General features: G+C 47.0%; 1 protein-coding gene across 4 annotated transcripts; it reads left to right on the forward strand.

The window, feature by feature from the left end:
* Nucleotides 1–214: 214 nt before the first annotated feature.
* Nucleotides 215–8,737, forward strand: dync2i1 (dynein 2 intermediate chain 1). Of its 4 annotated transcripts, none has more exons than XM_067251510.1 (23): nt 215–332; nt 564–617; nt 746–1,406; nt 1,509–1,576; nt 1,672–1,902; nt 2,347–2,415; nt 2,818–2,895; nt 3,155–3,398; nt 3,634–3,724; nt 3,850–3,979; nt 4,060–4,171; nt 4,253–4,344; nt 4,431–4,563; nt 5,126–5,298; nt 5,545–5,707; nt 6,009–6,122; nt 6,227–6,288; nt 6,435–6,486; nt 6,569–6,629; nt 6,968–7,067; nt 7,215–7,346; nt 7,568–7,791; nt 8,043–8,737. In XM_067251510.1, the coding sequence occupies exons 1-23, from the start codon at nt 318–320 to the stop codon at nt 8,218–8,220; spliced, it is 3,237 nt and encodes a 1,078-aa protein (XP_067107611.1). In that variant the 5' UTR covers nt 215–317; the 3' UTR covers nt 8,221–8,737. The 4 variants fall into 4 exon arrangements, with proteins under 4 accessions (XP_067107611.1, XP_067107612.1, XP_067107613.1 ...); XM_067251511.1 differs by having other exon boundaries at nt 3,155–3,386; XM_067251512.1 differs by lacking the exon at nt 2,347–2,415.
* Nucleotides 8,738–13,860: the final 5,123 nt, after the last annotated feature.

Consider the following 13,860-nt stretch of genomic DNA (forward strand, 5'->3'; position numbering starts at 1 on the left):
GCATTAAGACATTGCACAATTATATACAATACATTCACAGATTAAACTGGAGCCTATGTCTAACATGATTGATTATTCTGACATTGCTTGATCTAGGCTGTATCCATGGTCATCTGTTGTTGCTGTCATGGATCGTTCTTCTATCTTTTAAGAATCCTGTTGTCAAGATGACATGACGCATTTACCTTAGTTTCAGCCAAATGCGCTTGCGCAGACAGCATTTGCTATCATGGAGTTGCTACAACATCATAGCTAGAGAAGATTTCTATATAATATCATTCACATTACTTTTTGAGGATTGAAGTACAAGTAGTAGTATGCATCAAGAGAAGGTAGCGTAGTAACTAAATGTAAAAAGTAGTGTGTGCGTGAGGACACCGTTAGCTTGTTTAATAGCTACATTAGCCAAGAATTGTTAGCTGCTAGCCAACTAATTCCAGTATATACTGTAGAGCTAGAGCTAGCTATGTAACTGTGAAACTTGCAAACTGCCAATTGTATTTATTCACCTGGTTTACTAACTTTGCTCGCTAACTATGGACATGCATATTCATTTTCTTTAGAAAATAACTAGGGAAGATACATGGAAGACAGATGACCTAAGGAAACACATACGGGTATGTTAAAACATCACTCGTGTTTTCAATTCACTTAATTAATCCTGTAATTTAATGATCCATTGTTAATTTACACATTGCTTCTTATGGTATTGGTGCAATTAACAAACATAAGCATTTCTTGTTAGGGTGTGGGACGTGAGGAGGACCATGGCAGGAGGCGAGAGGAGTATGAGAGACAACACAGGGGTGGCGAGTCTCTGGAGAGACGCCCACGAGACCCAGAGAGAGAGGCCAGGAGAGAAAGAGACAAGCAGAGAGAAAAGGAAAGCACACAAGAGAAAAAAAACAGAGAGAAAGACCGACATCTGGATCGAAGGAAAGAGCGTTCAAACGACAGGATAGGTGATAGTGAGGAGAAGGAGAGGAGAAGAGAGAAGGATAAAGTGGTTGGTAGTAGCAAATACCAGGAAGGGGGCAGAGAAAGTAGGGACAAAATACATAATAGAGGAGAGAAGGAAAACAGAGACAGAGAGAAGGAAAGGGCACGAGAGAGGGAGAAGGACAAGGATAGAATCAAGGATAGGGAGAGAGACAAGCAAAGAGACAGAGAGAAAGGGGCAGAGGAGAGAGATAGGGAGAGACGAAGAGAGGAGAGGGAAAGAAGGAGAGCGGACGAACAAATTATTGAAAGGAAAGTTATGGACGGACGGCAGGAGAGCGACAGGAGAGATGGGCACAAGGAGCGAGAACATCTCAAAGAAAGTGAATACCATGACAAACGGAAGGATAGAGAAAGGAGAGAGAGACACTCAGAAAGAGAGCGTACTGTACAAAAGGAGGACAAAGGTACAGTTACGAAAGACGAGTAACGGTACACTTTACCGAAAACATGACCAGCCGACTAGATCTTGAAATGACAACAAATTGGATGTATTGCTTTCATTTCAGAATCCAGGGAGCACCGTAGAAAAGAGAAAGAGGAGAGAGAAAGGAGACACAGGGAGACTGCACCACCTGTGAGTGTCTTGAACACCGGCAGGCTGCTTCAGAATCATAAAAGCCGATTTCTCGACTCCACTTGTTTCACATCAGCAGTCGTTCTTCCTGATAGGATGTAGCAGAAAGCCGGAGACGTGACAGCGACTCCAGAGAGGCAGCACGCAGGGATCACAAGCCTTCAGAGGATCGTCGCCGTGCCGACGGAGAGGGGGCCGAGAGGGATAGGCGCAGAGAGCGAAGGCGCAGAGAGGAGGTGGACCCCAAGAGGGAGGTCACTGAGAGGAGCAGAGACAAGAGAAGCCATCAAGACCCCAGGGAAAAGAGAGAAGATGTGGAAACAAAGGTTGGTTACCTGTTAGTTATTTACATTTAGTCATTTAGCAGACGCTCTTATCCAGAGCGACTTACAGTAAGTACAAGGACATTCCCCCGAGGCAAGTAGGGTGAAGTGCCTTGCCCCCTTAGGACACAACATCAGTTGGCCTGACCGGGAATCGAACTGGCAACCTTCGGATTACTATCCCGATTCCCTCACCGCTCAGCCACCTGACTCCCGTTGTTGGTTCTTTAGGGGTTAATCCATACTGAATTTTCTGTTTAAAATGTGTAGTTTTTTTTTTTTATGATATAGTGCAAAAACCTTGACAACATTGGTGATTAGGCACGGTTGATAATCTCACGATATGGCATTGGTGTACAACTCACATATGTCAGTGGATGTTTTCCATACCAAACAGAACAATTACATTTGTATGCCTCAACTATGTGTTTCCTCTTTGTGACCCAGGAAGTACTGGGGCAATCAGAATCCGTGTGGAGGTCTAGTCAGAAAGAATTAAGTGACACAGAAGAGCCCGTAAGACTCTTATTTTGAAAAGAGGATTTTCCTCATGGCCGTTCTTTCCTCTGCCAGCATGTGTACACAGCATGAATGCTTTCAGGAAGGGGTTTTAGGTGGACAGTGGGATTTCCATTGAGGACACATTCTTAAATAAACTACATAGGTTCTCTTAACATGTATTCTGTCCAACACTTGTTATGAGCAAGTGTTGGACCACAGCATTGTACTTTCTCACTTTTGCGTTCATTGTTTGCTTTCTTTGACCTATGCCTGCACATGCCTTCATCACTTGCCACTACTTCCTATGTCCCAGCTTTTTGCATGGCATTATTTATAAGTATTGGAGTCTGTCTGTGTAAACACTTACAGTACTGTGATTGACTGTTCTTCAGCTGGTAAAATGGACTGAATTTGCAGGTTGAAAAGCAGGATCCTCAAACAGAGAGCCAACCTGATCATGATGGTGATGCTCAGGACTATGAAGAAGACTTTGAGGTACGAATATGGCAAATATTTTTGTGGAGATGCTGAATATAAAAGGCAGCCCTTGCACATTAACACACACAATATAGGTTATTTCAATAGATTTTTGTTTTGTTTCATCACAAATTTTGCATGCTCTTAATGGATTTCGTTTCAAGAAAATGGTGAGTGCATCATCAAGCCCGTTGACGGCCACTTAAACATTCCGTGTAGAGATGTTGGAACAGAATGGCGTCTATTCCAGACTCATGAGTTTGTTCTCTCTTCGTAGGATTACGAGGAGGATTTTGAGGAGGGGAGTGAAAGCAGCGGTGAGGAAGAGGAGAAGCAGACCCACAGCCAGGAAGAAGAGAGAGAGGAGAGAGAAGAGAGGGAAGAACTGAACCCGCAAAGGAGAGAGCAGATAGAAGCCATCCAGAGAGCCATGAAAGAAGAGAACGAGAGAGTGGGCTCTGTCCAGACGAGGCTCAGCACGGAGGAGGAGGAGGAGGAGGAGAGACCCAGTAAGACCGGAGGTATAGGATGGAAATGTTGATTGCTATTTTCAGGATAGGGATTTGGGATCTGTATTGTCTCCTAGGGGATTAGCACGATGTTAGCCTTTGCTCTCTAAAGGTGACTTTTAAAATGCACACGCTATCCTTTCCACCCCTCATTCCATTTTTTGCAGAACTGAATCAATTGCGTTAATGTGTCGCATAGGTCCATCAACTGCATCAGGAATTGTTCCTTTTTATCGCGCACTCGCAGGTTCTGAAACGCTCCCCCAGCAGGGGAAGTTCATAGACTTTGTGGCCGCAAAACACCGGGAGGTCAACAAGAAAGTCGCCTGCCAGCAGAAGTAGGTCTGAGTGGTACCGAGGGCAGCCATTTTGATTTCAAGCATTTCCATAATTGAGTGTTCTTTCTGAGGACTCTTAAGATGTCTCTCTAACCGTTGTTCACGCATGCGTATGCATACAACAGAAAGCGCAGTGCAGAGCTGCTCCGCCTCATTGACTTGGACTACTCCATCACCTTCTCCCTCCTTGACCTGCCACCTGTGAACGAGTACGACATGTACATCAAAAGCTTTGGGACGACCAACACCAAACAGGTTTGGGTGCCTTTTCCTCCCTTTTTTTCTTCATTAGTACTTCCGAGGATAAACCGACATATCTTGTGCTTTCTGTCCAGGCTTATGTTCAGTGTAACGAAGAAAACACTGACCGAGGCATCCAAACTGAAGAGTTGGAAAACAGCGAGAAGTGGACACAGCACCCTGCAGAATGGAACGCTGTTTGTGGAGGTGAGCAGACAGCTAGACATAAGGCTTTACTTTCGAAAGCTCTTTTTCTACTTTCAGAGTTTCATGGTGTTCATTGTCCAGGTCCCAACCTTTCTCAAGAAGACTCACAATCCACAAGTAAGATGAACGTCGACTCCCAGCGCCTGGCGACGTTCCTACGCTCGGCCTCCCAGGTATATGACGACTCTGTCCTTGGATCGGTAGGAAACCTTTCTGCTACGCCAGCAGTCCACCAGACACTGTTGTGTGTTGTGCGTAGGTGGTGGCTGTACTTCTGGAGGAGGACAGAGCAGAGAGACAGTCACTCAAGAAGCTGAGGTCCCAAGCTGATACCCTCCAGTCCTTCAGTGATGGCTGCTTACAGCTTAACACCAAGTTGCCATTTCTCCATGGTATGTCATCACCTCACACCCTCAGTCGAATGTATTATCACACATTTATCTGTCGGGGAAAGCCCTTAGACAAAAAAACATGATCTATTAGCTCTCATCCTACTTTGATGTATTGCACAGATGAATGAAACAAAATATGTATAGGTCACTGTTCTCAAAAGCAAAACATGAAATTAGATTCATTTACTTAACACTCCTTACCCAAACAATCAAGCATCTTACCCAACAATGATCTGATTCAGCCCGTTACTGCTTCCTGCTGCCAACACCCCCCACCCCAACCACCCCACCACAACCTCCCCACCCCAACCACCCCACCACAACCTCCCCACCCCAACCACCCCACCACAACCTCCCCACCCCAACCACCCCACCACAACCTCCCCACCACAACCACCCCACCACAACCTCCCCACCCCAACCACCCCACCACAACCTCCCCACCCCAACCACCCCACCACAACCTCCCCACCCCAACCACCCCACCACAACCTCCCCACCACAACCTCCCCACCCCAACCACCCCACCACAACCTCCCCACCACAACCTCCCTACCCACAGATCGTCCCATCAGCCTGGTGCACTTCTCCCAGGTCCAGACACAGACCGTGCTGTCCGTCCACAGCCCCACCCAGAAGCCCAGCGCTGTGCGTCTGGACAGCAAGACCATCATCTGCATCTGGAACATCTGGGAGCCCTCCCGCCCTCAGAAGATCCTGGTCTACGAGTCAGAGGTGCTCACAGTCGTGTGGAGTCTGAAAAGTTCATAATATGTAGTTGGGGCACATTGCAGATGTGTAGTATACTGTAATATAGATATGGCCGAGACTAGTTTCCTATCTTAGGCCATGACCAGGATATACCTTTGTTCTAGATATGAAAAAGATGCGCTCCATTATTCAAGTTTTAAAAACCAGGATTACTTTCTCACTTTAATTGGTTATGCTAACCTTCCGGTGTGTTCTCTCATCATCTCCCAGGTGCGTAGCTGCTGCTTCAGCCCAGGTAAAGCCACGCTGGTGTTTGCCGGAACGTCCGTGGGCTCCGTGGTGCTGTGGGACCTGCGGGAGCCCGCCGGGGACCACCACACACTCAGGATAGGGGACATCGACTGGACCCTCCGTCACCCAACCTTCTCCACAGGTCAGCGATGAGTCAGGTCATGCATGACCCCAGCCTGAGGCTTGTGTCATAGGACATGGTTTGTGTCCTATGTCTCCATCTTAGATGTGTTTTCCAGGAATAAGGTCCCTTTTTAGATGACATGTAGGATTAGGAGGCTCTTGGCTTCTGCCAGTCCTTTTTCGGGAGAGTTGTTTTTCTCTCGCAGCTCAGTTCGTAGAATGCTCATCTCTGGATGTTCCAGAGGCTGGTCTCGTGTTTTACAGGCTGGGTTAATTCAGTGTGTGTTGATATCACGTCCTCCGTCAACCTGTCATCGCAGACGCAGTGCTGGCAGCCTCGGGTCACATGTCCTCGGTGAGCTCCGTGGAGGTGGTGCCTGCCGCCTTGTCCCAGGGTGGGGGGCCAGAGCTCCCCCTGTTGGGCAGCGACGAAGGTACAATGACTGAGGCTGATTCTAGGAATGACTTCATGTGCTGTGACCTATTCTTACCGCATAATAATGATTGATAATGCCTTTTTTTTGTTTTGCAACTCAAGAGTCATCAGGATTGTCATTCCAGTTGGCATCACTTGATGAAAATGGGGTTTTGAATCTATGGGTATGTATATAATGATTATGTCAACATATGTCCGCATAATCATTGTGCTGGTTATTTCGTTTTATTTTTTATTGGCTGAAACCAGTCTTGCTCTCTGTCATCAGTAACTTTACAGCCACAGTGTAATAACCCTCTCTGTCCCACAGGTGGTGCTGGAGCTCCCTAAAACCAATGAAGCAGGTTCACAGACAGACTTGGGTGATTTACAGTTATTGACATTTTTTGGTCCTTTGAAGTTTTCCACTCCTAACGTGGTTCTAATGGTGTCTCCGTCCCGCAGGGCTCAGGCCAGGCGGCAAAGTGAAATTGCTCCACAGTTCCACGCTCCTCACCAGTGAGAGGTGAGACAGACACATATATCCCCGTATCGTACGTCACTGCCAGCCACCGTGACAGAAATATCCACAAAGTGTGGGCACAGCTGTGTCTCTGTGGGTCATCCGATCTTGTTTGTTGTGTAGTGTGGCCAGACTGATGTTGTTCTTGCCGTTTATCGTTGTCTCTCCCTCTTTGACCTGACATGTCGGTGGTAAATGTGAACGAGTGTTTGTGTGATGGCAATGACACCGTGTCCCTAGGCAGGAGTTTTGGGATCAATATGACCTGTCAGTCTTGATCCAGACGGTCTCTGTCTCTCTCTCCTTTTTTAAGCTTTCTTTTGTTTCTTTTTTCTTTCTAGAAAGTCAACACGAGACGCCATTAGAACAAGCCCTCCACAAGCCCTTCTCGTAAAATTCCTGCCCTCTGATCCCAGTCATTTCTTTATTGGCACTAACATGGTGAGAACATTCTCACACAACGGTTGTTTCTCAAATCACTGTCCTGGGTGTATGCGAAACATTCAGTACTGTACATGGTGTGCTGCTACCTAAAACTGTCTGTTATCACATCACAATTAACTGAATAAAGGGTTATTCCTATTTTAGGGACTTGTGAACCATGGAACCAGTCACGGGCTGAAGGCACCTCCAAAGTTTTACAGACCTAAAATGGTCGGAGCCAGACCCGTTGATGTCACCTCCATCGATTTCTCTCCTTTTGAAGAAACCTTTTTTCTGGTGGGTTCAGTTTTGTATGCCACGCCACATATACCCCAGTTACTCTCAATTTTGAATCCCCAGTTATCAAATAACATTTACTGTGTGGTAAATGCCTAAGGTATTTGTTGCCTATTATTTAATCAAATAAGCATTGAACACTGTACATGCTGCAATTTTAAGTAATTATTTTGTTACTTATCGATCTGTTGTCTAGTATTCTGTGCCTGGGTGTGTTCCAGGTTGGCTGTGGGGACGGCAGTGTCCGACTCCATACTGTGGCCAGTGAGCAGCCTGTTCTGGAGTGGACGGGCAGCACGGCAGGGGACCCTGTGGTCTCGGTCCAGTGGGCCCAGACCCGACCCGCTGTCTTCTGTGTGCTGGACGCCACATCCAACCTCCACATATGGGACCTCCTGGAGACAGACTGTGAGCCTGTCATCACAGAAAAGACTGATGCTGACAGGTAGCTTGGAGGGCATGGTCTTTAAGATGACATCCTGTTTGTAAAGGAAGTGGCCATGATGTTTTCAATATGGTTTGGGGTGCAGGTTTGAAACATGCGAGGGATATAAAAGAGCTTTGAGGTTAGGTTTTGGGCCCATTTACCTGATGCTTTTTCATTGACACGTCCCAACATTAAAAACATGTCCCCTTCATCACTAGTGAAATCTTTGATGTTTTGGTTTGATAAGTTCCTCTCTTTTTTTTCCGCAGGGTTACGGCAATGGCAGCGTTTGGCGACCCTTCAAAGCAGAACACGTTTTCAGGAATAGCATTAGCACGACAGTCAGGGAAGATAGAAATGCAGTATTTCAGTAAACGATTCACAGTGCCTGATTCTGCAGATCTGGGAAAGCTTCAGAGTTTGAAAGAGGAAGCCTTCTTAGATTAGAAGTTCTACTTTTAACTGGGTTTGCACTCAAATTCATTTTTTTCAACTACTATTTGTAGATATGAACTGAATGAGAAACACAATTCATTTTAAGATCCAACATTTAATATGGTTAGAATGATTGTTAGTCAACTCAGATAAGTGTTTATGTACTATACGTGTTCACCACACAGTTTAACATTGTATTATAGGCCTACCTCAGTGAGCAACAACATTATAACACAAAATAGATAATAAATAATAAACATAACATTTTGTTTTTACTATGTTTTTGATCAAATGGAATTAAATAAAGGAATGTCTTTGTATGCTCATGCCTATAAAAAAAAAATAGAAAAATAAAAGAAAACTGACACACACCATCACCAAAGAAATACATATCTGTAAGAGTAAGCCATAAATAAAGGCTACATGTAAATAGGTTTTGATTTATGTAAAGATCAATTTTGTCTACTATGAAATGTATTTATAATGTTACAGGTTTTTGTCATACATTAAATAAAGACATGGTCATGTTCAGCGTATTTCCTCTGTTACCCGAACAGGGCTGTCTGTAGCCTACCACTCCAATCTCCCCTACCGGGTCCGTTCCCTAGCAACGAACAGTATTATGTCCAAGTCTAAAATATTTTACAACGTGCAAGAAAGAAAAGTTGGCAAGCAAGTGTTGTGTGGCTCCGCTGACAACGAAGTCTCTTTGGTGTCTAGACGTTAAAGAAAGGATGTGGCAATGGTCATGGTCAGTAGCTTCTGCTTCTAGCTAGTGCTTTTAATAATTGAATGGGCTTGAGCCATCTTAATTAGGTATTTCAACTGTTTTCGTATTGTGTGTGTATGGTGTTTAAGATAATATTAAGTTTGTCTGTTTTACAAGGTCTGAAATCTTGAAAACTTGTCTTGATTTCTGTTGATTTTCGTTAAAACGTCACAGTTTTGGAACATTCCACCTGAAGGACACGCTGCAAGCTCAGAAAAGCTGCTCGCAAACCTTGTTCGAATCTAGGCTAATAAATTAAAAATCTATGAAATAGGCTGATATAATATTTTAAATTGGCATGGTTATAAATACAATTTCGATGTAATTCTCTTGAGTTTGGCAAGAGGACTTCTAAAATGTCAGGTTTTTATATAGGCTTCTGTACAAACATGTTTCTATGGACACGGAAAGCTAGTCACAGTGATTTACATTTTCTAATCTCTTCACATTGTTTATGTCAATGAATGGGCGAACCTTTTGTCAGTAGCATGCCCTTTACCGTTGGTGGTTGAAACAATGAACTCTGGAGAAACATAAAATACATTCTGAAGTCTAAAGGAAATATTCCAGTAATGTAGGATCCTATTCCTTTGGCAAATATTTGTTTTTAATGTTTTTTTTTGATGCTGCTGCATTTTGTTGTCCAAACAAAAGGTTTGTTATCTTAATTAAGAAGTGCAACAATGCATCTCTAATAATTGTTTTGCCTCTTGGACAGGAATTCTGTTGAAAGCCATCATTCTGATATATTCAGATTTTATGTTTCCCCAGATCCCCTAGACTATACACCCATGGGTGCATAACAATCTGCATGTCCCCAAACTACTGAAACAGAGTTAGGAGGGCAGGGCATGCAAGATGTCCAAACACAAAAAAGAAGGCACACACAAGGAGGAGGCCTTGATGCAGGTTCTGAGAACGGCCTCCCGTGCAGTTGGGGAGGAAACTGAAGAAGATTGTGAGAACAGCATGGAGAGCAGAACACCAGCTGTCAGCCCCCGCCCCACTACAGGGGACACGGCGGGGGCAGTTGGGGAGGGTAGGCGCCCCCCAATCTCGATAAACGGGAACATGAGTTCAGGAGAGGGAAAAACTCCTGCAAAGAAGATGTGGAACAAGCTCAACACAGAAATGAAGAATAACATGGACAAGGTAAAAAAAAAATAAAGCTATGTTTATTTGGTCAAATAAGCTAAGCTTTTAACACAAATTCTAACTTCTCATGTAAATTTACTTTGTTGTGGATGGTTCCTATCAAAAATAACCCATTTCAATATTGACTATTTGGCGGAGCCAGCACAGCCTTTGTAAATCATTATGCTATGTTTTGACCTTTCTCTCCATCTCTCCTGCTCCGTCTTTCCATCTCAGCTAAGACCCTCAGAATTCAAACCCTCCGTCCTCATCCATGGCCTTACACACTTACGTCATTTCTCCTGTGACAATCCAGTACAACAAATGACCTACGGAGAGGGTGCCTCCGGGTTCGTTAGCCTCCACAGAGGAGGCACGGTCTGCATGTACAACCCTAACGGATGCCTACGTTACCCCCCACCCTCCCCCATCTCCATCCCTTACAAGGGCCTGACCTCCACCCACGTGCCTGGGAACGTAGTGGGCTGGGGGCCCGGGGCCATCCTCACCCTGCTGGACAGTGACCTGCAGCCCCTGATGGAGGCTGTGGACCCCCTGGATGTGAGCGTGTGCCAGGTCACAGAGCAGAGCCTGGAGCTGGTGACGGCTGGGACGGGCAACGTGTGCGTGTGGGGCCTGACGCACATGGTGTGCAGAGTGAGGGTGGTGGAGGGTCTGGGACGCCACGCTGCGTTCAGTCAGCTGGCCCTGGCGGCACCAGGCCCCGACACGCACCACCGGGCCTTCGTTGCGTACAGTAGAAGTGTGGTGGTGGTGGACCTCACAGCCGGAAGAGTCTTGGAACACAAGAGGAACCTGCATATGCGGTGTGTGGGAGTGTGTGTTTGTGTAGTATTTAGTGTGATCTATGTTTTTTTTGGTGCCGAGTGAAGCTATGTTTTGGGATGCTGTTTTTCAGGGATATCACTGCCTTGGTGTACTGTTGTCTTCTGGACCTTGTGGTCATCGCCTCCAAAGATATCTCCATCAGAGTGTGGGATGCCAATTGGGAGCTTCTCATGGCCTTTGTAGGACACACTGGTTAGATGACTGACTGCCCCACCACCTAATTCTATCTATGTATTCTATTGTCATCCTGTCTCATTTTGATCTCCTTGTTATTTTACGTGTTGTTATTATTGTCATGAAGTGTTCCTCACTTGACTTGATTGTCTATTTACATGTGTACAGATGTGGTGACCTCCATGATCTGGTGCCCTCAGTCTGGCCTGCTGCTGTCTGCCTCTCTGGACAAGACCCTGCGCTGCTGGAGCTTAGAGGAGGGGGACCAGGTCCAGAGTGTCTCCATCCAGGGAAATGACCCTCCTCTGGCCTTGGGGGGCCCCAGCAAGGGGGACACCTTCTACACATTCTCCCAGAAGGGAGTGGACTTCTGGGCCATGAGCACCCTCTACACCCCACACTGCCAGCTGGGGGGAGAGGCCAACGGGCCGGTCCGCCAGATCAAGGTCTCGTCCTTCCCCAAGCCCTACCCCACCCGGGTCCTCTGCGTCAGCGGCGACCGGGACGTCACCCTGGTGGCGGGGCAGACGGGGGCAGTCCTCACCTCCTTTCGGGCGGCGCGGAGGGTGAGGTGGGCCGACTACTGCCTGCCCAAGGAGACCCTGCTGGTGCTGACCGAGGCGGGGACGGTGATCTGCGCCAGCACGCTGACCAATCCAGCCACGCAGCTGGAGGAGTGGGAGGGGAGGGGCCAGGGGCCGTGGCACAGGGACGAGCAGGCGGATGGGGAGGGCGGTCAGGGCCTGGCGGGGCCGGGTCCTGCTTCCTGCCTGGTGCTGTACCACTGTGTGGCCGATGACCAGCGAGTCCTGAGTGAGTGGCGGAGCCTGCAGGAGAACAGAGGCCAGAAGCCTCACAACAAGAAGCATCTCCTCGACCCTAAGAACAAGTGAGGGAATCATTTGAATATGAATGAATATATCTTTAGTTTGCTAATGCATGGGATTCTGCTATGGAGTGTTTTTGCACCTCTACATACTAGCACCCAGCGATACATAGTCTGGTCAAAGTTAACCCCTAGGCTAACAAGATAAAGCATGTGCTTGCTGAGACAGGTTCCTGGTGATGCAGGGCCACAGTGGCGGCTGTGTGAGCGTGCTAACTCTAGAGTCCGGCCAGCTGCAGTACAGGACGCCCGCACACAACGGCCAGAAGATCACCTGCATCCAGGCAGACCCAGAGAACAGCTCCGTCGTCACCACAGGTAACCAACCCTGAGGCTCATTTGGATAGTGGGATTCTGATCACTGATGGATGGATGCATTTAGATTTGATTATGCATATTTGTTTTAAATACAGTGCAGGGACGATACTACTCATTATTCCCTTTTAGTTTTAGTTTCCCCTCATACAGCCCAAAGGGACTGAAACAACCAATTCTTTTTCCATATTTAACAAAGAAATCTCTCTGATTGAAGATAGATTGAAGATGATCACTGTACCCCCTGCCCTTCACCCCTCTCCATACACACATACACACCCATCTCCACACACACACACACACATTTCCACACACACACACCCCTCCCGCAGGAGAGGACAAGGCTGTGCTGGTGTGGAGGGTTTTCCCTTACGCCCAGGACTGCCTCTGTCTGCACCTGAACCTGTTCTGCATCCAGTACCCCCTCCACCTGGCCCTGCTGGGGCCCCTCCTGGCCCTGGCCTTCGAGCTGCCCGACTCTGCCACCTACAGCCTAGTGCAGTTCAACCTGCCCAACAAGAGCCGTCTGGACCACCCGCCCAGCGACGACCACAATGACTGTTTCACAGGTGGGATCCTGGGACATGTCTGTGATGAGCGACTGAATCATCAAACTCCCGAATCACATATGAGAGTCGGGAGTGTTGTGACTTTGAAGCTTGACGCCCTCTACTCGGTGTGTGCTCGCGCGCGCGCTTGTGCTTGTCCTCTCGTTCTCTCGCAGGGCTCTGTGTGTGCCCTCAGCTCCGGGTGTTCGCCTCCAGCAGTCGAGACGGCACCATTCGAATCTGGGATGAGGAAAACCGTCTCATTAGGTACCCCACTATCACCATCTCCATCCTTCTGTTCATGTTAACCGAAAGCAGTTCATAAACAAAAGCAACAGCAGGGGGGTTGGTGTGTGTTTGAGCTGGAGTGTGGTTTCCCTCCAGGACCCTCCAGATGAATGTGGAGGCTGAGTGTCTGGCCTACTGTGAGGAGAGAGGAGACCTGCTCCTGGGCATAAGAGGCCATCTGTACCGTATCCCTTGCACCAAGCTCCTGCCTAACGACTCCCAGCTTCGGGTACAGTTCATTTAGTGTGAATTTACAGTGAACTTGGAGTTTAGTGAACCCCCTGTGAGGGGTGGGAAGATAGTTAGGGAGAAGGAGACAGAGACTGTGTCGGAGAAATAATAAGCTAAGTTTTTAACCAATATCAAAATGTAAAACAGCACGGAAATGGCAGCAAAGTATGATGCAAAGTGTTTATTCGAATCCATCACAAAAGAATGATTCCAACAAACGTGAGTAGACCCTGGAGTCTGACTGGAATTTTTCTCCGGACATTCGCTTATATATTTACTCCCCATTATTTTGTGATATTTTGTCATTGGTGCATTGTAGTTGGTCACAGATGCATTTATGTATTCACACCCGGTTGGTCAATTGTGACAGACATTTACATTGCCAGTACTTTTCGTCTATCTTCCCCTTCCAGGGCCCTTGTGAGGCCTTGCGGCCCAGCTGCACAGTGATACTGAGT

The sequence above is a fragment of the Osmerus mordax genome, chromosome 15 (assembly GCF_038355195.1).
Source record: "Osmerus mordax isolate fOsmMor3 chromosome 15, fOsmMor3.pri, whole genome shotgun sequence".
Taxonomy (NCBI): domain Eukaryota; kingdom Metazoa; phylum Chordata; class Actinopteri; order Osmeriformes; family Osmeridae; genus Osmerus; species Osmerus mordax.

Coding starts and splice junctions, on each gene's coding strand:
- dync2i1 (XM_067251510.1), top strand. Junction 1,903..2,346: donor GAGAAGATGTGGAAACAAAG/GTTGGTTACCTG, acceptor TTTGTGACCCAG/GAAGTACTGGGGCAATCAGA. Junction 7,068..7,214: donor TCTTTATTGGCACTAACATG/GTGAGAACATTC, acceptor TTCCTATTTTAG/GGACTTGTGAACCATGGAAC.